This window comes from Sarcophilus harrisii, chromosome 3 (assembly GCF_902635505.1).
Source record: "Sarcophilus harrisii chromosome 3, mSarHar1.11, whole genome shotgun sequence".
NCBI classification, from domain to species: domain Eukaryota; kingdom Metazoa; phylum Chordata; class Mammalia; order Dasyuromorphia; family Dasyuridae; genus Sarcophilus; species Sarcophilus harrisii.
This window is the reverse complement of record NC_045428.1, coordinates 559,550,157-559,573,935: the sequence shown is the minus strand read 5'-3', so window position 1 is coordinate 559,573,935 and position 23,779 is coordinate 559,550,157. Positions and strand designations below refer to the sequence as shown.

Genomic DNA, 23,779 nt, shown 5'->3' with positions numbered 1-23,779 from the left:
ACCCCTAATTCTGACATTTTTCACCTTCACTTTGACCCCACATAAGCATGGTCATATGTCCCTGATCTCACTATCCACAGTTTTCCTACCTCTACTATTCACAACCCTACATGAGGGGCAGTGTCCTAGGAGAAGCGGCTTTTGAACTGAGTCTTAAAGGGAGCCAGATAGTCTAAAAGTCAGAGGTTGAGAGGGAGAACATCATTCCAGGCATAAGGAACAGAGAAAGGAGATCAAATATTGTGTTTGAGGAAGAGCAAGAAGGCTAATACTGCTAAATCTTAGAGTACTCAAGAAGAGTAGAATGTAAGAAATTTAGAAAGATAGGAAGGCATTAGGTTGTGAAAAGCATTAAATGCCAAATAAATGAAATCACATTTGATTCTAGAGATAATAGGGAGCCATTGGAGGTTATTGAATAGGAGAGTGATGGGGGCATATCCATACTTTAGGAAAGTCATTTTGGCAACTCAGTGAAGAGTAGATTGAGTGAATTGGGACTTGAGGCAGAGAGACCAATTAAGAGAAAACCCTAGTCTAGACCCCATTGCCTCATGCTTGAGCCTGCTGATGGATCTGCCTGCCTCAGATCTCTCCCTAATCAAATCCATTCTCCATCCAATTACCAAAGGGATTTTTTTTTAAGGTATAGGTCCATATCACCCCCATCTGCCATTTAATAAACTCCTTTGTTGTGTTTATTGTGTGTGTGTGTGTGTTTTGTGGCTCCCTTTTGCCTCCAGGACCAAATACCAATGGTCTGTTTAGCTTTCAAAACCCTTTCCAAACTAGCTCCCTCCTATCTTGATTCCTCTTCCACATTCCTTCCATCTAATGACACTGGTTCCACAAACCAGTTCCTGGCTGTTCCACAAACAGGATATTCCATCTCTGCTCCTGGCATTTTCTCTGGCTGTGCCCCCCTGCCGGAAACACTCTCCTTTCTCTGCTCCAACTATTTTAAGTCCCAACTAAAATCCTCATCTTCTATAGGAAGCCTTCCCCACTTAAGAAGCACTCTCAGTTCCAGTGCCTTCCCTCTGTTAATTATTTCCTTTGTATCTTCTATGTAGCTTGCTTTGTATCATTTATTTGCATATTATCTCTCCCTCCAGCTTGTAAGCTCCTGGAAACCAAGAACCTTCTTTTACTGCTTTTTGTAGCCCCAGCACTTAGCACAGTGCCTGCCACAAAGTGTTTAATAATGTTTATTGAGTGATTGTTGCAAGAGACCACCGGAGAAATGATGAGTATGGTGATGAGTATGAGTGGGGAGAAGATATATATGATGCTGCAGGGAGAGAAAGGACAAGATTTGGCAATTTCTAGGATATATAAGGGGGGATCAAGAAAAGAAATGGAGAGTGACCTTCATGTAGGGACCATCAAGCTCTGGGACCAGAGTTTCCTATCCTCCCTTTTCATGATGTCACTTTATTGCCCTCCCAAGTCCATTCTCCAGCCTTCTCTTAATCCCCAGGCCCTCTGCCCCTTTCTGACTTTCCCAGCCCCCTCTTTTCAGTCTCACATTCTTCCCTCAGGATCTTCAGCCTCACTTAACCGGGTTCAGGCGTACTCTGTCCCCTGTCCTTAGGGCTAATAATAGAATTTATGGCCAAGGCTCATCACGAGCAGCCAATGAGATAAGTGTAAAGCATTTTGTAAGCTTTAGAGCCCTATTTAAAAGCTAGCTATAATTAGCAGCGTTCCTTTGTGTTCCAGTGAGTAAACACACAGCACAATAACCCTTCTGCATGGGGATGTTCTTTGCACCAACTCGATGTTAACTTAGATCTGAGTGCAACAGGAATACTCTGCAGGTCGTAGTTTCTCATTAGCATGAATGAATAGAATTCTACTGACTTGTAAAAAGCAAAAAGCAAAAAACAACAAACAAAAGAGGGAGCCTTGATTAACACTACTAAGTTCTGGCCACCAGAGGGCAGTGATCTCCACAATCTGGATTCACACAACCCCTGGCCTTGGTCCTGGTTCGATTTGGGGGGACTTAGAGGGGAGCCTGATGACAGCAACCTTATATTACCCCATGGCTGAGAAAGGCCGTGCCAGGACCTCGAGTCCACTCAGCTCTGGCCCGAAAAAAATAGTTTATTATAGAAACCTCTATGGTGGTCATTGAGCCAGCTGTGGCCAGTTTCTGATGGTGGTCTTTGGTCAAGGTCAATCATGAGCTCTCACAGGAAAACAGGTCCAGTCACAGCTGACGATGCTGTCACTTAATTAGTATTTACACTGTACCATTGGACCTCACCTTAACTTCTATAGGCCTGTTTCCACATGGGTTACATAAGGATGTTTGGCCTTCATGACCTCAAAAAGGGCCCAGATTCTAAGATCCCATCCAGGCCTAAGATTTAATGTCCTAAAGTACTTTCTAGTGCTAATTTTCTCTATTTTAATATATTTTTCCATATCTGCCATTGTGTTTTAACGTTTTTTGTTCTAAGGCCCCTCCCAGCTCTGACCTCCTGGGTTCTAAAGGCCCTCCCAGCTCTGACCTCCTGGGTTCTAAGGTCCCTCCCAGCTCTGACCTCCTGGGTTCTAAGTGTCTCCCAGCTCTGACATTCTATGATGTACATCAGTAAAGCCTGACTAGAACAGATGGGCCAGTAAATTCTGAGTGTTTTCCTCTTGGGGAGGACGGTATGGTATAATTTATCCACACTCTCTCCTCTTCCCCTCTGGGATCCATGGTAGACGTTGTCAGGGTGGCTACCTGGAGAGAGCGATGGGACGAGCACTGCCACCAAAGCTCAGTGGGCCCACTTGGGAAAGATCAGGCATCCCTGACATACTCAGTGCCATGCTCCCATTATAGTCCAGAAGATGGACTCAGCCTTGAAAGGAGGCTGCCCGACACCTTCAGGCCACCCCAGGGCCTCCCAACTGCTCTTCCCTCTGCTCCAGCAGATCCCATAGCCAAATGATGTATGTTACGATTGAGACTCACAGGGGACAAAACCAAAGAAATGGATGGTCGGATTTTATTGTGGATGGGAGGGGGAGGAGTGGGCATGGTGAGGGTGGAGCCAGAGTTTGAACCCCAGCTGTGTGAGGTTGCACGTGGAAATCCCTTCCCCCTCTTGACTGAAGGACGGCTCTTCCAGGGCTCATTCTCCGATCCCATCCTCTCCGGAAGGGCCTCCTTCTGCCTTGGGGACTAGGAGGGTGTTTCTAATCTTAAGTGACACCCGGAAACAAAGGCACAAAGAACCCTCCCCTCATTTAATACTGGGGCCATGGGAAGGATGAAATGAGATAAAATTTGCAATGTGCTCATTACAGTTCCTGGTACACAGTAGGGGCTATAAACATGCCATCTAGGGTTATAATTGGGTAATAGTCACGCAACCTAGTGCATGTATGGTAGTTAGGTGCTGTGATGATCACAGCATTCATATGATGCTCTAAGGTTAGAAAGTGTGGTACCAATATTAGCTTCACAAGGAGGCAGGCTCTCAGTGCACTATGGCGGCCCCTAGTGACCGCCGAGCAGTGCAACGCAGCCTTCCTCTTTTCCAGGATGTTCACTACAAAGGTCCTGTGAGAGGCTGATCCAAAATGAAACGTTCAGAGGGGGAAAAAAGGGACTCTAACAGCGCCGACAAGGAACCTTTCCAATTTACATTCAAGGTGACTTTCCTTCAAACTGCCTTTTACTTCCCACTCTAAAACCAAACAAACAAACAAAACACCCAAACTGATAGACCTTCCTGATGAGGTTCTGAGGTCAATGGGCCTGGGAGAAGGTTCAGGGCATGGGGAGGCAGGAGGGATCTTATGGAGACAGAGACAGAGACAGAAAGGAGACAGAGAGAAAGAAGATGGAGACACAGAGAGCCAGAGAGCCAGAGAGAGAAAAGACAGAGCCAGAGAGAGAGGAAAGACAGAAAAAGACAGAAACAGAAACAGAAAGATAGAGATATTCAGAGGAGAATGGTATGCTTATGGTAGCTGGATGCAAACACTCCCGACAGACTTGCAAAGGGGACCTCCACCTTCAGACCCAGCCAAGCCAGGGGCTTGCTTTGCTGAATTGTACTCGTTTGTTACAAGGGAGGACCTTTATTACATTGGGAAGACTAGTGGTAGGAGCTAGAATGATACCAAAGAACAACAACAATGAATCACTTAAAAAATACTCACAAATGAGCAGCAGGAAGCTCAGAAGAGGAAATAGACACATGTCCATGTTGCAACTCTGGGGTTAAATGTGAAACTCTAATTAAAAACCTAGGGGTAGCTAGATGGGGCAGTGGATCGAGCTCCAGCTCTGGAGTCCGGAGGACCAGAGTCCAAACGTAGACTCTTTAGACCCCTAAAATATCCTAGCGGTGGGTACAACCCTGAGCACATCGCTTAACCCCAACTCAGAAATTCACTATCAGAGTCTAAGAGACAAAAGGCACCTTGGGGCTGCTGGAGCTTGACCTTCATCTTTATAAAAACGACTGGCCTTTAAGATGGTCAGGTGTGCATGTGTGATATCTATGTATGCACATTCGTGTATGTGGATAAAGAGCTCTGCAAGTACACAGTGCTCTAAGACTCTACCTCCTCCCCATCTATATGGGGATTAATATTATACCCATAAACTCTAGAATTGAAGATTCAAAAGGCTATCCTTGGCCGTGCATTTTACACCAACATGGGTTTTTTCCTTTACTAACGTAAGGGAGCAAAAAGAGGAAGGGGGGGAAGAAAGGGAGAGAGACAGAAAGAGAGAAAGAGAGAGACAGAGACACACAGACAGAGATAAAGACAGAAAGGAGATGGAGAGAAAGAAGACGGAGACACAGAGAGACAGAAACAGAGACGGAGAGAGACAAAGAGGAAGACAGAAACAGAAACTTAAAGATAGACATTCAGAGGAGAAAGAAAGAAGAGACAGAAAGACAAGCGAGACAGACAGAAAGAAAAAAGACACAAAGAGAAAGAGAGAGACAAAGAGAAAGAAAGACAGAGAGAAGGAGGGAAAAAAGAGAGGGAAGGAAGGACAGAAAGAATGGGGAGAGAGAGAGAGAGAGAGAGAGAGAGAGAGAGAGAGAGAGAGAGAGAAACAGAGACAAAGACAGAGAGAAGGAGGGAAAAAAGAGAGGGAAGAAAGGACAGAGAGAAAGAAGGGAAAAAGAGAGAGAAAAAGAGAGGAGGGAAAGAGAAACAGAGACAGACAGAGAGAAGGAGGGAAAAAAAGAGGAAAGAAAGGACAGAGAGAAAGAAGGGAAAAAGAGACAGACAGACAGACAGACAGACAGACTAGCCTTTCTGTTTTCCAATATGGGACAAGCCAAGTCAGGGGAAAGCACGGCAGCATCAACCCCCATCTCCCTCTGAGCCCGTCCCTGGGGCTCCCAGGGGCGTCCATGGCCCCTTCCATGGCCCCATCCCCAGCCCTAACACTGCCAAGAAAATGCACTCAAGTAGTGACCGTGTTAATTTCACATTGCAAACCCATTTAATGCCACAAATTTCAATTCAAACAAAAATACAAAGTGCTTCCCAGCCCAGTGCCACGAGGGCTTAGGTCCACTCTCACCTACCCCCCCCCCCCAACCACAGTTTTGCCAGTAAACCAAAGGACCGAACCTGCGGGCAGCCCCCAGTGGCCGATGGAGGGTGAAGGGAAGAGTTGTTTCAGAGCCCCGGGGGACAGAATCATAGGCAGTCACCAAGGAGCACCGAATGTCAGCATCACTCCTGTCACCAGGGGGGCACCTTGTGGCAGGCAGAACTAAGCTGAGGGACGTGAGCAGTTTCTCACAAGGGTGGTCGTTAAGGGGTCGGGGGTGAACTGGAGTCTCCTAATGGGTAGTACCATTTCTTTCTTTCCTCTCCAGGTAGTGCTATTGTGTCAGAAAGGATCAGACCGAAGAGGAGAAAAGAGGCTTGGGAGAGGAGATAGGAGGGGAGGGGAAGATGGCTGCTAAGGAGGGAATAAAGGGATGTACCCCAATCTATCCCAGCCAACAGGGACCTGCAGACGGGGTGGGTATCCCCTGCACATCTCCTACAGCTTCTAAGTGCTTCTGGGGAGGGAGCACCAGTCACCCTCCCATCGATCACGTCACAGGCCACCTCCACCAGGGGCCTGGACAGTCAGTGGCAAGAGAGGGCAGGTCTCCTGGACTCGGAGCTTGACTGGTGGGGACCAGAGAGCTGCCGTCTTTCCACGGCAGGGAACAGCTCCCATCAGGCCGTGGAAATCAGGCAGGCCCCACGTACCAAGAGAAGCAAGATCCCTTCAGCTGCCGAGAGGGTCCTGGCCTGTACACACACACACACACACACACACACAGAGCCTTCCCCACTAGGACTGAGGAAGCTTTCCAGGAAGGTCAGACAGACTTCTAGAACCTAGTTGACTTGGGGGTTGGGGAATGGAGGCAGGGGACTAGCCACATTAAGGAAAGTATATCTTTCTTTAAAAAACAAAAACAAAAAACCCCAGGAAAACATTTGAGTTTCCCTGCTGAACCAATGGCAGGGAATCTGGGCAAAACATTGAAGCAATTCAAACCTGAAAATCCCAAATAAATACTATAAGTGCATCGTAGGCTCCAAAGCCTTGAGGCACATCAAAGCACCATTAACTTGGGTCTAAACCCCTCTGAGAAGTGGGTTCTCCCTAGGAAGGAGCCCCTCAGCCTGGTCTGTGAGCCAGGGAGAAGTGTTACCTGGGAATTGATCAGGGATGGGGATCAGAAGGAGCAGTCCTTAGCTTGGGGACATGGAGGGAAGGGAATGCCCAAATACAATCCCATAAACAGCTGCCACCCCAAATTTGCTGCTCCTGGAGTCTGACTCCTTGAGGAAGGGAAGGAAAAGCAGAGGGTACTGGGGAGCCAGAGAGGCCTAAGGGGAAGGACACTCCCTAGGCCCCGACTTCCACCCTCCCCAGGCCCATAACGGCCGCTCCGAGTGCCCGGTGCTGATGCAGAGGTGGAGAGCTGAGGCTGCTTAGTTCCTCAGGAGATCCCCGAGGTCGTAGGACTCAAAGAGGTCGCTGACGCCCTCCCCGCTATCCAGGCCCCACAGGTAGTCCTCCTCATCCAGGGGTGGGGAGAAGTTGACCAGAGGCGAGCCGCTCAGGGACGAGGACAGGAGCTGGTCCTCAGTCTGCTGCAGGAGTGGGTGAGGCAGGTCCAGGAGGCCCTCGTTCACCTCCAGCAGGGCCTGGGACGGCTGGGACTTCAGAGCCACAGCTAAGGAGAGAGACCAATCGGTTGTACTCCCACCCCAAAAAGGGCTGGGTCCCCCTACCTACAGCATCCATGATGGCCAGGCCCAGAAGGGACTTCACAAGGTGAAATCCCATTATCCCAGACCCAGAAAGGGCCCCAGAGAGTAATGAGATTAACTCCTAAATTTTACAAATAAAGAAACCAAGGAAGACAGGTTTGAGTGTCTCACAGAATAACTACAAAGGCAGTGATCTTCCCAAATTAACAGATAGCACTTTGTCCAAACATCATCAGGCTGTGAGCTCCCCATGCCTGGAGGTCTCCAAGCCACTGTGTGTGGGTGGGGGGAGGGTAAGGAGTTATCCATGTATCTCAGATAACATTCTAGCTCTGAGATTCAGTGATCTTAACCCCCATCCCCAGAACCTCTTCATGTTACAGATGGGGAAGTTAAGCCATCAAACATCATTTGTTAAATTAAGGCCTGGGAAAAATAGTTACTTTCCTGGGGAAAGGCTAATAAATATATACATTCAGCGTGCTAAGTGGTTTGCAAATAGGATCTCACTTGATTCCCTCATTTTATACTTGAAAAAACTGAGGAAAACGAGGGAAAAGGGACTGGCCCAAGAGCTCTCTGTGCTACCAAAGATCTGAGGTCCTATTTGAATTGTTCTGCGCACTGTGCTGCCACAGAGCTCCCGTTGTCGCACATCCCTAACCGGGGAGGGAAAAGGGGGGGTCCACAGTTCTCTGTTGTATCTCATGGCCTGCCTTTGTATGTGGATAAACAAAGGGAACTTTGGGAAAGGACCCAACACCCCAAGGACCTTGACAAGGACAAAAACGGAGGCTTCTCCAACCCCCCCCCCCGTTACTGCCTCCTTGTTCCTTTGACACTTGAGGGGTGCAGGACACCTTTTTGTGACTTCAGGCAGTTGTACCTGTTGGCTCCTCCCCCTCCCCAACTCAGAAAGGCCCGAATCTTTCTTCCAATTAGGAAGCAGATGGCCTAATCCTGCATGCTGGTCTATGGCCTCTGGTTTTCTTTTAATGTATAAAAAGCTGTCTCTCCCCATACGCTGAGGAGGCCAGGCCCTGATCCAGGAGACAACTGACATGCACTACTTGACATACTGGTATCCTTGGGATTTCAAAAAAAATTAGAAAGGATTTCCCCTCCATTCTTAGAATAAACAAATTCTCCTCAAGTTGCACGCTAATAAAGGTTTACTTTTTAAAATAAAGGAGATTCTGGAGTAAAATGGCTTTACTTTCCAAAGGCATGACTTTCTAATGGCAGAACGGCCGTCACGAAAGAAAGAAAGATTTAGGGAGAGGAGTAGGCTTGGTACTCACTCAAGCCAGCCCTAAACTGAGCTCTCCTCGTCATTCCCGGGCTCAGGCAGCATCACCTTCTGGCCCAAACTCAGAGGGCTCCCCCTTCTCCCAACAGGGAGCTCGGGAACTAAAGGCTCCTCCCCGTCCTAGCTAAAGTACAGGAGGACGAGGAGGGAGAGCAAGGAGGGACCTGGGCCAAGGAAGACAGGACCTGGGCTGGACCAGGGGAATGAAGCAAGAGAACGGGCATGGGCCCCCCAAGCTTTACAGGGCATTCTGGGCCTTGAGTAGGATGTGGGGTAAGTGGACCCCGGTCTGTAGAAGGAGGATAATAATTCTGACCTGACCTACCTCCCCCAAAATGGGTTTCGAGGAGTTAATGAGATAATGGATGTGAAAGCCCATTAGGAGCCATCAAGTCTGACTCATATTCTGATGCTATCAGCACACCAGTATCAAGGCCTGGGGGCTGTGACTTTGTTTCATAGGATTATCATTGGAGATAACCGTCAGTGGGGAGAAGGGGCTCCCTACATAGGCATAGGACACACTCCCTGCCCCTCTCCACCTGTACAGACCCACCTGTACAAGGCCCCAAGAGCACATGGAAGGAGGAAGCAGGGAAAAATTCAAATGTTTTCAAGATTATTTTCAAATCCCACCTCCTCCATCCTGCCTTGACACTCCCATAGCTCTCATTTTCTGAAAGGGTATGGAGACTGGGAAATGGCACCATAGGGAATAAAGGGGAGCTCCCATCTATAAACTTTAAAGTGCTAGACAAATTCTAGTTATCTATATATGTTTAAGTATGTATATATATATATATGTATTTATATATGTATAGATAGAATTATTGTCTATGTAATAGACAGAGGGCTCATTCCAATAAACAGGCAAAACAAATTATCTTTCCATGTATAGAAGAGGCAGTGTGGGTACAAGGCCCACTGAGTTAGGGTCCATGGATTGGCTCCATCACCAAGGAGCTGAATGATCTAGGATAACTCACTTATTCTTAGTTTCAGTCCTCTTTATCATCATGAAGAGGGAGCACTAGAGACTCTGATATCCCATGTTCTAAGGGCCCTCCCAATTCTGACATGTTGTGTTCTAAGGGCCTTCTATGCTCAAGACTTCCCACTGACTCTGATTCAGTTACTGCTCTCAGACTAAGCTTCTCCACATCCCCTTTTGGGACTAGCAATGCCCTACACAAAGTACACAATCAATGAATCCTCTTTGATGATCACTGTCCCAGTAAAATTAAAGATAATCTGAGTTAAAGGAACTTTTTGTGGAGTTTTAAGGGGTTGCAGTCCCAGGCTGGGGTAATGGACACCTGTCCTCTTCTCTTCCCAAAATGAGAAGAAAGAGACCACAATTCTGACCCAGCACCTACCTGGGGGTACAATGAAATCCAGGCCACCAGAGCTGCCAGGGCTGCCGGGCAGGCCAGTGAACGGACCTGAGCCACAGGGAGGAGCCTCCTGGGAGGGGATGCTGGCCTCTAGATTTTCTTCTGGACACAGGTACACCTCAATGGGTCCGTTGGTGCTCTTCAGATAAATCTGCAAGTTCTCCTGCAAGATGAGAGACATCAGGACAGGTTTGGGGGGAACTGTGAGGGCATTCTGGGTTCTAAGGGCCCTCCCAGCTCTGACCTCCTGGGTTCTAGGGGCCCTCCCAGCTCTGACCTCCTGGGTTCTAAGGGTCCTCCCCACTCTGATATCCTAGGTTCTAAGGGCCCTCGCGGCTCTGACATCTTGGGTTCTAAGGGCCCTCCCAGCTGACATTTAAGTTAATGCCCCATTCACCACTATCCTTCTACTTTCTGAGGCCTCAGGTCTGATATTCCATTCCGTCAGGTTTGTTCCTGGGATGTTCTCAGGTTCCATCAGAGTTCCCTGGTCTGCTGGTGACCCCAGTGCATCCGTGCACCCTGGCTGGTCCCTTGGGGTTAGAACTTCCTAGATCCCGGGTTCCCAATAAAACAGTCCAATGTCCCCTCACCTCCCTCAGGTCTGGGACTTCTAGGCGAGTCTCGGGAGGGGCTTTGACCACAATCACCGTCTGGTCCTTGAAGTTCCCTATAGCTCGAATGTCCTGGTAGGTTACATAGGCCAATGTGGAAACCAAAGGGTTAAGGGAAACAGAAGTGTTGTCAGGTCCAAGCTCCTTAATCTGATTTTCAAGCCCCTTCCCCCATTACCCTTTGACAAGGACTGGATTAACCCAGGCATTTACCTCTCAGCACAACCCCACACCTTGCTCACATTTCTCTGTCCATTTCTTCTCTACTGGTGTAACCTCCTAAGGAAATTTGAGAGGCCCCTGGACCTTGCCCATGGATGGGATCACTCTCACTCCCAGGAGGAGCCCCTTTGCCCGCCTTCCCCCCATGTCCCAGGCCCCCTCCTCCAAAGGATATCTCTGGTTGGTCTCATCTTCTGTCAGGTTCTTCAGGTCCAAGGTGCAGTTCTGAATCAGTTGGTCCAAGGTCCTTTCGGTGTTGCTCAGTTCCTTCAGCTCTTGCCCCAGGGTCTGCTGCTTCCCGGCCCCAGCGGGGTCTTCAAACATTCCCCTGCCTCTGGGAATAGAGAGGACCCACGCCCTCACTCTTAATTCCTCGGCAGGCCTGGAACCAGAAGGCCGGGGAGCGGCAGAGGGCTGGCTGTCGCGCTTGGCTCAGTTCAGACTCAGGCTTAATGTTTGAGCGAGCAAAAATCACTCGATGAAGCGAGTCACAGTCACCTGCTACGTGCCAGGGACGTAACGAATAAAACAGCCCCTGGCCTCGGTGAGCTTACACCTCAGAACACCTTGGGATTCTGGGTATCAGAAAACTCTGGGAGGAGTATTAGATGTTAGGGGGTCCCTCATAAAGGGGCTGGGATTCTGAGGGTCATCCATCAGCATCTGGGCCTCCCACCCCCAGCTCAGCTCCTGGAGGAGGGGTCTGGGTCCCCCACACCTCCCTGAGCCAGGGTGGCCCATCGTCCTCCTCGGGGCCCCCCCAGGCCTGCCTTCCACTTACACCCATTGGATGTTGTTCTTGGCTTTCTTCCGTATGAGCTGGATCCCCTCCAGCACGTTGGTGATGTCGTAGATGCGCCGTTTTTGGACTTCCAGAACCTCGGCGGCCCAGTTCAGGTCCAAGACTCCATCCTCTGACTCACTCAGCAGGTAAATGAACTTCTTGGTGAGCAGGCCCAGAGACGTGTCATACCTAGTTTTCTCACCTGGCGATTTGGGGGCTGACGAGAAGAGGAAAAAAAGTCAAAGACCTGGCTCTGGGAATCCTAGATTTTCTTTTAAAAAATTTTATTAAAATCCCTACCCAATCACTTCCTAGCTGTGTGATGCTGGGGAAATCACTTACCCTCTGTCTGCCTCAGTTTCCTTATCTGTAAAATGGGGAGCACCAACCTCCTAGAGTAGTTGTGAGGATCAAAGTAGATAATAGCTGTAAAGCACAAAATGCTCACTCCCTCTTTCTTGATTAAAAAAAAAAATCTTTGTTTTCAAATAGTTGCACTTCCCTTGTCAAAATCTATGCCTTTATATAATGAAGATTAAAGAAAAAAAAGTAACTGATGTAGTGTTCCTAACTCAATGTTCTCCCTCTGTAAAAAAAAGGAACAGGTACTAGACTCAATCTTCTTTTTCCGTTCTTTTCACTTACAGCATTGTAATCATTTTATATTTTCCTAATTTTTTTTGTTCTTTTCCCTTGCAGCATTGTAATCATTTTATTTTTTCCTATTTTTTTGTTCTTTTCCCTTGCAGCACTGTAATCATTTTTTGTTTTTCTGACTTTTTTTCTTTCCCATCCCCCTTAATTCTACTGCCCCCATTCCTAGACAAGTTCCATCCTTTCCTTTCTGTACCTTGTTCACACACAGTTGTTTCCCCTATTAGAATGGGAGCTTCTCAAGGGCAGATCTAGCTTCTGCCTTTTATCTTCTCCCTAGGGCTTAGCATGGGGCCTGCTATTATATAGCAGCTGCTGACTGACTAATCAGTTAATAAACATTCATTAAGATGTCATTTTGCATCAACTGAAATAAATCTTATTCGAATTCCCATTTTAAGTTTTACAAAATGCTTGCTTCACAATGACTGAGGGATCAATATCATCCCTAATTTATAGAGAAACAAATATAGATTCTACAAATCACTTTCACAAGTACAGGATGGGGAGAGCCATAATCAGACAGCAGTTGTTCTGGAAAAGATCTGGAGGTTCTAGTGGAATACAAACTGAGCTATGATTCAGCAGCTACCACTGCATTCTAGTTTCCAGAAAGAGGGAGGCAATACTATCTGTCTCTGTGCTCTGACTAGGGTTCTTCTGGATCTGTCAAGTCAACAAGAGTTTATTCACTATGCACTAGATTCCAGGCACTCTGCTAAGGACTGAGGATATTTATTATTCCCATTCAGTCACATCTGACTCTGTGACCCCATTCGGGGTTTTCTTGGCAAAGACACTGGAGCAGTTTGCCATTTCCTTCTCCAGCTCATTTTACAGATGAGGAAACTAAGACAAACAAGGTAAAGTGACTTGTCCAAGGTCACCCAGCTAAGCATCCGAGACCATATCTGAACTAGGGAAGATGAGTTTTCCTGGCTCCAGATCAGTGCTCCTAGCCGCCCAAGGATGAGGATATGAAGACAACAAAACAGTCTCTGGCTCTCCAGGAACTTAAGAGACTAACAGAGGTGACAATACATAAAATCTGAGCCTTAAGACCCAAGTTCTAGGCCAGCCTCACTGATTTACTAGCTGGGCAAGTCACTTTAATCCCTCTCAACCTCAGTTTCCTTATCCACAAAATGGAAATAATGATAATAGTGCTTCCTCCTCCCAGGGTTTTATGAGGATTAAATGAGGTATTCATAAAGATAAGTAGTGGGTTATTATTAACCATGCACAAGCAGGATATATAGAGAATAAAATGGAGATAATAACGAAGGGAAGACACAAGTCCTGAAGGGAATCAGGAAAAAGCTTCATCTAGAAGGTTGTTTTCAGGGAGGATATAAAGGAAGGGCCTTGGCACAGGGCACAGCCAGGAAAAACGCACAGCTTCTGGAAATGGGAGTGTCTTGAGAGACAGCAATGACTGGCTGATTTCACTTCCAATCAATCAACAAGCATTTATTAAGTACCAATGATGTTACTTTGCATTAATTCAAATAAATCAGAATCTAATTACCATTTTGACAGATTTTTAGGTTTTGTGAAGTGTAAATGATGGTAATATTATGGGATAAAAAAATATGAGGAGAATAAGGGGAAGACTGGGAAGATCGTAAAGGGCTTTTGAAGCTGGAGGTAACAGGGAGCTGGCAGAGTTTATGAAACAGGAGGAGAGATCCACATTTTAGGGGGAGACAGAAGAAGACAGGCCTAGAGTGTCTGGGAGAGATTAGAGTCTGGAAGACAGACCAACTGGCCATCGTCTGGGTCTGAGTGCTCAGACCCCAAAAAGCTGGAGAGAATCCAGGAAGCCAGCCAGGATGGTGGGGCCCTGGGGGTCCGGGCCACCTCAGGAAGAGCAGCAGAAAGGACGGGATGGGCTGGGAGAAGACTCCTCAGAGAGAGACAAGGACATTAAGTCAACATTAGCAAAGACTTCCTGATAACCAGGGGGATCCCAAAGTGAAATGGGGTACCTCTGGGAGGGTGGAGTTTTTAAGCACAGGCAGGTGACCCTCACAGAATGCTATACAAAAGATTTTTAGAGGGAAGAGGATCTAAGGATGGTGGAGAAAATTCCATGATTCTGAGTACGCATATTTAAAACCTTCCCTTTTAAAATAAAACTGAAAAGAACTGAAATCTTGACTCACTTACTAACTCTGTGATCCTGAGCAAGGAAGTAAACCTTTCTCAGCCTCAGTTTCTGCATCTTTAAAATGCCAATAGTCAATACACCTACCTCTCAGGACTGACGTGGGGATCAAAATGAATTTTAAAAGCACTTTGTAGACACTGCTAGCCACTACTGCTATTTTTTTCCAGAGTTTTTTTCCCCCAGATGCCAGGGATAAATCCTTTAGAAATGCAGTCGATAGTTGGACTATCGTCCAACTATATGTAGGGAAATGGGTTAAGGATGATTTCTGAAGACAAGGTAACTCAGATCCAATATCTGATACCTTAAATCAGTCTAATCTTAAAGACAAAGGTAACTCTTATATGGGAAGACTTAAGAGTAACTCTAGTCCCTGCTTGAAGGGACTGGTACTAGACCCCATCCTGCTCCATTGAGACAGGAGTGAAAGGAGTGGTGCAGGAAAAACGGCATGGGACTCTGTGGTTCAATTAAGGAATCGTAACTCAGTCTGTATTGTAAGATAGCCTCTCCTGGCTGAAAATTTCTCTCAATGTAAATTATTTTGGAAAAGTCATTTCAGAGGGCACAAGGAACTATGTATACCCTTCTGGCTCTGACCTGTGTTCTAAGGGCCCTCCCAGCTCTGACCTCCCGGGTTCTAAGGCCCTCCCAGCTCTGACATCCTGGTTCTAAGGGCCCTCCCGGCTCTGACATTCCATGACCTCAGGTCTCCCTCAGGTTATACATTCTAAGCTTTGTCTCCTCAGCTAAACCTAAGAACAAGGACTCCTGGTTTTCACACCCTGTATGTCCATGACCACAATGAGCTAGGCCCAAAGCAGGAATTTAGGAAAAATGCTCATTAGCACGTTTTGCTCTCCTGGTTTTTCCCCTTCCTGTCACGCTCCAGAACACTCACTCTTGGGACTTGGGAGGCCTTCGCCGCCGCCGCACTTCCCCTTGGGTGTCCGGAATTCAGAGAGCCCCTGCCGTCCCATTCCCTCCAGATCCAATTTCCTCTTGGCCTTGAAACCCTAAAAATTGAAAGAGAGAAATCGGTAGAACATACAAGCCGCGCCAGCATCTCCCCCACCCCCCCAACCTCAACAGCCTGTTTCCTGGCCCAGGACACTGAAGCCATAGTTATGCCTCGGTTTCCTAATCTGTGCTGGAGGAGCTCTGTCAGTGGGAGCCTCCAGGGCTTCCCAAGGGTTAGCCTTGACCAAGTAGATCAAACTCTCCAGGGGGACCCTCCTATCTTCCAGGCTCCGAGGGGATCTGGCCAAAAATTCCTGGCTTGCCCTAAGGAGCCTCTGCTCCTGGGGGAGAGAAGGCCAGGAAGGGCTCAAGCACGGGGCTGGGGGAGGGGGAGGGTCTCTCCACATAATCCATCACCCAACCATTTCCTTAAGGTGGGGGACAGGACTGTTACTTAGCTTTCCACCATTCCCGAGGCTGGGGGAAGGGCAGGAGCCCGGGGTTTATTGTTTAGGGAAGGCCAGGGCCAGCACCCAGTGGGCCCTGTGCCTATCTTCAGGGGCCAGCGGGGTAGGGCTGGGTAGGGTGGGGCCGGGCTGCAGAGCAGCCTCCCAGCTGGTCCTTATCAGGGTCCCAGCCCCTCCCCTTTAGCCCAGCTTCCTGGCCCACACCCAGAGGGCACCGAGAGCCCAGGGATTGAGCTTCCTGAGGGGTGGGGGGCACCCCGGAGCCCAAAGGGATCCCCCAGGGTCCCTCCCTCCCTCCAGGCCGGCCTCCAGGATAGGCAGCTGAGGAATCCCCAGCCCTGCTTCCTCTCTCCACCCATCCTCCCCAGGATTGGGAAACACCTGCTGGGGAAATCAGACCACAGCCACATCTGCTCTGGTGGGGCCCAGAAACCACAGCCAATCACAGGGAGGGGCAGGGGGAGGGGGCCACGGGGAGAGGATAAGTATTAATAAACAACAACAGGGTGCCCTGGAAGGTGGAGGTTCAGGACGGCCCCTGCCCTTGCTCCTGGCTTGGGTGACCTCCTATAAGTAATTTAAGCCCCATGGGCCCCCTCTCCCCAGGAGACTCTTAAGTTACAGAACAGCCTCTCAATGAAATCGTGGATCTAACTGGAAACACGCTTATTCCCACCCCATTTATAGTAACCTCATATAAATTTAGTTTTTAATGTGGACTACAAGGACTAGACTTGTAACAACCCAACAGGAAAAGGTGTGCAAATATACCCATTTTACAGATGAGCAAGATGGGCCTGGAGAGTAGAAGCTAGTAGTCAGATCAGAGCCTCAAACTTCTGCCTCCAAGACCCCCTTTCCTTCTAACACTAAAAAGCACCTAATTCTGTCCCGGGTGCTCATCCCCAATGCTCGGGCCGACAAAAGACTCTCAACAACTCGATACACAAGGACAAGTTGACGTTAAAAAGGGAATGGGAGGGAAGGAAAGGAAATCAAGGAAGGAGGGAAGGCAGGAAAGGTGCGCAGGAGAGAGAGACAAAGTCCAAGAATAGGAGGTAAGGATGGGGCCAGGAAGGGCAAAACCCAGACCCTTTGGGGGTCAGGAGACCTAGTTCTATCCCTGCTTCTGGCACTAACTCAAGTCAGGGTGTTCTTTGACCAATTTCTCTGGGTCTCAGTTTTCTCATCTTCAAAATGCAGCAGTGAAAAATTATCTAATTCCACAGTAGGACAAAGAGAGGACTTTGGGCCAGCATGTACAACCAGACCTTTCGTACCTTCCAGCACAAGGTCAGGGGGGCCTTAACCTTTTTTGAGTCATAGACTCCCACTCCTAAGGCAGGCTGGTAAAGTTTATAAGCCCCTTCTGTGTTTGTAAACAAAAACCATAGGACTACAAATTTAATTAAAATTCAGTCATTAAAATATGTTAAAAAAAATAGAAAACAAGTTCACAAACACCATCCTTAAAATCTATCTGTGGATCCCAGGTTAAAAGAAATCTCAGACTAATTATATTTTTAATGACCTTCCCAGCTCTGCCATCCCATGTTCTAAGGGCCCTTCCAGCTCTGACCTCCTGGGCTCTAAGGACCCTCTCCCTCTGACATCCTGTGTTCTAAAGGCCCTTCCAGTTCTGAGTTCTAAGGGCCTCCCAGCTCTGACCTCCTAGGTTCTAAGCGCCCTCCCAGCTCTGACCTCCTGGATTCTAAGCGCCCTCCCAGCTCTGACCTCCTGGGTTCTAAGGGCCCTCCCAGCTCTGATTTCCTGGGTTCTAAGGGTTCTCCCAGCTCTGACCCCCTGGGTTCTAAGGGCCCTCTCCTCCTTGACATTTCCTGTTCTAAAGTCCCTGCTATTCCTGACAGCCTATGAATCTAGGAACCCTACACTACAATCTCCTCTGGCTCCATAAAAACACTGAGACACAAGGATTCCCCCTTGTACTTTAGAGGGGTGCGGCTGGTTCTATGGCTCTAGACCCAGAAGACCCAGCTGACGGCATTCAGGAGGCAAGGACAGTAGGAGAAGGGGGTCTACATTTCTACCTAACTGCCTCTGAATACGGAGTCTCAGCCCTAGAAGCCCCTGGTGAGTGAGAAGAAACAGCTGGGAGCAGAAATGGACAAATCCATTCCTTCCCATCCTAGCTCCTCCAACCCCATCCCCTCCCACCCCCACTAACAAGCCCCCTCCCTGGTCATTTTCAGCCCCCCCCCTGCAATCCCCCCATCCTCCCTCCGCCCCTCCACCTCAGCAAAGCCCAGCTGCCCGGGCCCAGCCCCTGCAGCTGCGGCAGTTCCAGGGATGCCGGCCCTCAGAGGCCCCGAAGGGCTTTCACATCCCCAACCGATAAAAGAGGTCATTCATTTGCATTACAGTAGAGTTTCTGATTAACAAAAAGGTTCAAAGACAGTTAAGGCTGAGCCTCCAGATCTAGAACCTGACGCCTCCAGTTCTGGTCTCAGTGAATGAGCCGGTCCAGTTAGAACCTCGGGCCCAGCGCTGGGAGCCAAAGCGCTTCTTACACACCTTAAAATCCCACAACTCAAGTTAGCCAGCATTACCCAGCATCCAACTGGAGCCCCATTTTACAGACGGAGGAAGCCATGGGTTAAGCGGTTTGCCCTAAGTCCCTGCAGGTGGTGAGCTGCGGAGCCGGGTTTTGGCCTCAGGTGCCTCCTCTCCCAATCTGGAGTCGCTTCCACTTAATTCTACCTGGCGGAATCTCGCTTGGGCCTTGGGGCCGCAACTAGCTTCCCAGACTCCCTCAGGCTTCCATATTCTATGACCTCATTAATGTCCACCAGATTCACAGAATTTAAAGCACCACTCCTACATATTCATGGTCCAGATAATTTCGTTAAGTATCTATTGTACCTTAGAGTTAAAGACCTTTAGGGAATAGCTCCTGGAGCTCAGATCCAGATTCCAAGGGGAACCTAAATCTACAGTCAAGGCCTGAATGGGAGGCTCCCAACAGGCAGAGGTGACTGGGATGGGGGGCATAAAGGCCCTGGGTGCCAGGAGAAAAAACAAGGAGTACTGAAGCAGGCAGAGTGTCATGAAAGAGACCCAGCCTTGGAAGTCAGGATTTGCTGAACCCTGGCAGCCCCCATTAAGTAACTGCATAACTCTACATAAACCAGGTCAACTCTTTGGGCTTTATTTGTGCCATCTGTAAAATGGGCATCCTAAAGCAGCGTTGTCAAGGCTAAAGGAAGTAGGCCATGGACAATATTTGGTAGCTCTCATGTGAGCTATTGGAGTTTATTATTATTTATTCTTCTGGATAGAGAGCTGGCTCTCTGAGCACTAGGAAATCGTGGATTCTAGTCCCAACACTGACACATCCTGGCTGTGGAACCCACAACAAATCCTGAAATCATTCAGTACTTTCATTCAAGCAACTAAGACTAAATTGGAGAGAAAGTCCAGATTGTATTGGGAAATACAAGTTCCCCATAGAGGGAAATCATAGGTCCCATTTATAAGGAGAAATCTCAGGTTCTGTTCCTATCCCTATGAAAACGTAAGCTTCCTGAGGACAAAGTTTATTTTCTTCCCTTTGCCTTAGTACCCCAGAGGAGGTTTTTTTTTCTCCCTTTTGCCTTAGTATCCCTGAGGACAGGGTTTATTTCCTCCTCTTTGCCTTAGTACCCCTGAGGATAGAGGTTTTTTCCCTCTCTTTTGCCTCAGTACCCCTGAGGACAGGGTTTATTGTCTCCCCTTTGTTAGAGCTTCTTTTAAAAGGCTGATCATCTGAATTACTATTATTGAAATCCTCCCTTCTCAGAAGCCTCAACAAGGCAGGAACATGACTTTGAATTCTTCAAGGTCAACTATACCCGTCCTTACAAAGCTGGAGGAAAAGCTCAGCCCAGCTCGGAGTTGAAACCAGGTTTCTGTCTGTCAAGGATGATTTAAAAAAAAAAAAAAAAAAAAAAAAAGACAATTAGACTTTCATAGCCCTGCCCAAAAGTTTCTTTAAACTGAAGATCCCAGTAGAACAAAAAAAATCCATTGGCAAAAATTCAGCTCCGGGACACGGTCAAATCAAGTCATACTCAATGGTTTGGCCTGGAAAACCTCCAGGTCACACCCTTTTTAAAATGAGGGAGCAGGGGGTGAAGTTCCCCCGAAGGGATCAGAGCCGGGATTCCACCCAGCAAAGAACGTGGGAGCAGGTTGTCAGGGCTAGGCCCTCCTTCTTCCCTTAGCCCCTGCCTCTGCTACTCTCCAGTCTATGTCAGGTGTTTGCTTGTCGGAGCTGGGAGTCACCCACTGGCCTTCCAGCTCATTACGTCCCCTCCCACGCCCACCCTCAACCAGAAGGAAAACCCAAGGCCCGACAGGGTAAAGAGTGCGCCCAGTCTCTCAGCGTCTCCCTGGGAGGGGGTCCGCATGTCACTGTGGGCCAGGGGAAGAAGCAGGACAAATCAGCGCCCCTAAGAGGCACCCTCCTGCTAGGAGAAACCCGGGCTTCCCAGAGCAGGGGACGTTGGAGCACTAAGTGCCCGGGGCGCCGGGAGGCGGCCTGACCGCTCGGGCCTCGGGCCAAGCCTCTCTTGGCTCAGTTTCCGTATTTGCACCGGCGCACACGCTAACAGGACGGGACGCTCTGAAAGCTAGGCTCTGACCCGCAAAACAAAGTGCGTTTCTTGGCTGGGGAAGCGGCAGGTTCGGTTAGATCCTCTCATCCCTAAACCTCTCTAAGGTCCTCCCTTTCCACACACAGACTGAGCCTCGACCGCCTAAGAGGAGAAAGCCGGGGAGCTCGGAGCCGCCGAGATCCGGGGCCTTTCCCGCAGCAGGAGGAGGAACCGGGGATAGAGGGAGGAAGGAGGAAAGAGCGAGGGAGGGTCCCCGCGCATTACCGGCAGCCGGCCGGCGGAGGCGCGCCCGGCGCGGATCTCGGGCCCCTGCGGGGTGGCGTCCAGGCAGCTGCCCGGGGCGGCGGCGGCCACCACCGGGGGGTACAGCTGAGTGAAGTGGCTGGCCGGGACCGGGCCCCCCGGGGGGCTGCGCACGTCGGCCGCCCACACCGGGCTCACCACCGGCAGGGCCTTCTTGATCTGCAGCGGCTGGGGAGGTTTCTGCGGCCCGGCCAGGGCGGAGCCCCCCGGGGCCGGGGAGACCCCCTTGGGGATCCTCAGCATCGGGCCTGCGGAAGACGATCCGGAGCCGTTGGGATACGGGAGGAGAGAGCGCGAGGCTGGGCCAGGGAGCCCGGCGGGGGCTAGGACGGGATGGGCATGGCCGGCCCGGGTCCGAGCCGGTGGCAGCGGCAAGCCCCGAGAGGGCGGGGAGGGTAGGAGGGGCCCGCGCCGCCTCCTCCAGGCAGCCCGGCAGAGGGGATGGCCGGCGTCCGGACCCCTGCCGGGTGCCTCGGGGGCTGCGAGGCCGTCTCCGCCGGGAGAGGCCCAGATGGTCCCCGACCGCGCTCCACTTGCCCCAGCCCTCCCTCCGTTCTCTCTGTGTCCCGGACTCCTTTTTTTTCCTCCTTTTTTTTTTTTTAGCGCCAAACTGCGTGCCGCGAAATTCGGATCTCCCGCGGAAAATAACGCCCTCGGATTGGTCAGAACAACAGGCACAGGCTCCACCCACCGGAAAGGATACATTCTGCCAGGAGTCAATTGCAACAGAACGTTCTTCCCTTAAAGGGACCGCACCCATCATCTCCTAGTGGGCGAGGATCTGCGCCTTTCATTCAGGACCGGATTTGCCGGTGCTTAGGAACTCGCGGGCCAATAGTTTGGGAAGATTTGGTTCCCGAGGAAATGACGGAGGCAGGTGGAGTGAGGCAGGACGGAACCCTGGCATGATGCGGGAGGGGGAGGGCATCTTTGCCCTCCTCACCCCGGTCACCCTTGCAACAGTTTCCTTTCCTTCCCTCCCAATTTTTTATGAATGTAAATAAAGACAAAACAAAAATAAAGTAGCAGGAGCATCGTTAACCACATTACACGTTTTCGTTTTTTTGTTTTTGATCTCGCAGCGCCTGGCGTAGGGTGAGGAATGAAAAGGAGCTGAATTTGGTTTTGCATCAAACATGTTGCAAAGGACTAATTAATACCAGGCAGAAGAGGCATCGAGTATTAAAGTCCTAGAGGAGCCAATCAGGGGCCTCTAGGAGGGGGGGAGTGCCATCTAGAGGTGACAACTGAGCGTGTCAAAGTCTAGGACTGATGGAGTCATCAGACAGCAAAATTAAGCCCTACATGAATAGCCCTTCTAGACACAAAATCATCTTCGGAAGCCAGAATCATCAAACCTATTTGGTAAATAATTAACAGAAAAACAGATCGGCGAAACAGCCTAGATAAGCACGAATGAGAGAAATCAAGAAATTCAATAAATTAGAAAATAGAAGTTAATTGAGGAAGACTTCCCTATTGGGCAAGAGTTGCGGGGGAAAATGGAGAACAGAAAAATAGATCTGGAGGTAAAAGGGAAGGCGCAAATTTATCTATCAACCCTCTCCTTTCATAGATAGGGACGTGGAAGCCCCAGAAGGTGAAATAATAATTAAAGCTAAGATTGATGAAATTCTTACTCTCTACCAGGGTAAATATTGTATTATTGTAATATTGTAAATATTCTTTCATTTGATCCTCACAATAATTGTGAGATGTAGATGCTATTATTATTCCCATTTTACAGATGGGAAAACTGAGACAAATAGAGGGCTTGCCCAGGGTCACACAGCCAGTAAGTATCAGAAGGGGAATTTGAACTCAGATCTTCCTGACACTAATGTCTGGCACTGTAACTAACACTTAGCTTCCCAAGGTCACACTAATGGGAAGGATTAGAAGTAGGATTTGAATCCAGGTCCTCTGACTCCAAAGAGTCTCTCCACTGTGCCATACTCTCCCAATCAAATGAATATTCACCCCGAATACCAAAGATCACACCTTTCAAAATTAAAAGAGAACGAGATCAGGTGCTTTTCACAGGTGGTTAGAGAGTGAATTTTTAGCCAAAGAAGGTAGAGAGGAGATCACAAAGGATTTGTTACATGAAATTGGAAAGTTCAATGTAGCCATGATAAGAAAGGAAATTTGTTAGGGAAAAAGTCTTTACAGAACATAGGGCTGGTGTAAAGATTCTTTATCCAAAATATATAAAGAATTAACATAAATATATAATAAATAAATGTATAACATAAATATATAATAAGATTTTAAAGCCATTTTCCAGGGGTTATGTAATCAAAGGACATAAACAGATTCTCAAAGAAGTATAAGCTATTAGACTTATGAAAGATTGTCCCAGATCACTAATGCTAAGGGAAATACCAATTTAAATAATCCAAAGATTCATCATACACCTAAATGGCAAAGATGACAAAAACTGGACATTGTCTATGTTGGAGGGCTGCAGAAAACAGGCAGATCAGTGTAGCTATGAACTGGTCCAGGATCTTTGGAAAGCCATTTGGAACTCTTCTAAAAGATGATTTAAAATAAGCAGATCATATACTGAGTGAGGTTGGTCCCAACAGAAGAACTCATCTCCCTTTTTTCAAGATTATTATTATTATTATTATCTTCTCGATAATGTTGGATAATGGCTCATTTTATGAGGATTGATATGTACACAGTCTATCAGCTTACTATGTTGATGCACATTTCCTATGTGGAAGAGCTACTTCTGAGAGAGTCCAAATGATGGGGAATGAAATATCTTAGAGAGACCTAAGTGTGAAGGATTTTTTGCTCCTATCTGCTAATTATATGTCTAGGAGAAGACTTTTCCCCTGTTTATAGAGCTGGCACTGGGCTCTAGTGACAAAGATATTGACCATTCTTTATGATCAAATCTCTGCTCTTGGTTTGACTCTTTCACTGACAGCATTCTGTAAAAAAATTTGGTATAGAGAGTGGTCTCACACTTTTTGAGGCTTTGTGATAATGGTCCTGTGTCTGACTTATTTTTATCC

At 48.4% G+C, this 23,779-nt stretch overlaps 1 protein-coding gene and 1 long non-coding RNA gene across 2 annotated transcripts; one reads left to right on the top strand and one right to left on the bottom strand.

Annotated features, from left to right (window-relative positions):
• Window positions 1–5,445: 5,445 nt before the first annotated feature.
• E2F2 (E2F transcription factor 2) lies at window positions 5,446–21,475 on the bottom strand. Its single transcript, XM_031962621.1, has 7 exons — window positions 20,712–21,475; window positions 15,309–15,423; window positions 11,581–11,800; window positions 10,975–11,133; window positions 10,557–10,671; window positions 9,946–10,126; window positions 5,446–7,223 (listed from the first exon to the last, which is right to left on the bottom strand). The coding sequence occupies exons 1-7, from the start codon at window positions 21,453–21,455 to the stop codon at window positions 6,979–6,981; spliced, it is 1,779 nt and encodes a 592-aa protein (XP_031818481.1). The 5' UTR covers window positions 21,456–21,475; the 3' UTR covers window positions 5,446–6,978.
• On the top strand, window positions 18,088–21,796 carry LOC116422824. The gene is made up of 2 exons (XR_004233358.1): window positions 18,088–20,486; window positions 21,354–21,796. It is a non-coding gene; the product is annotated as an uncharacterized LOC116422824 (long non-coding RNA).
• Window positions 21,797–23,779: the final 1,983 nt, after the last annotated feature.

Coding starts and splice junctions, on each gene's coding strand:
- E2F2 (XM_031962621.1), bottom strand. CDS start 21,455: ATGTATCCTTTCCGGTGGGTGGAGCCTGTGCCTGTTGTTCTGACCAAT. Junction 10,127..10,556: donor AAGTCCCAGACCTGAGGGAG/GTGAGGGGACAT, acceptor CTCATCTTGCAG/GAGAACTTGCAGATTTATCT. Junction 7,224..9,945: donor GGATTTCATTGTACCCCCAG/GTAGGTGCTGGG, acceptor CTCTCTCCTTAG/CTGTGGCTCTGAAGTCCCAG.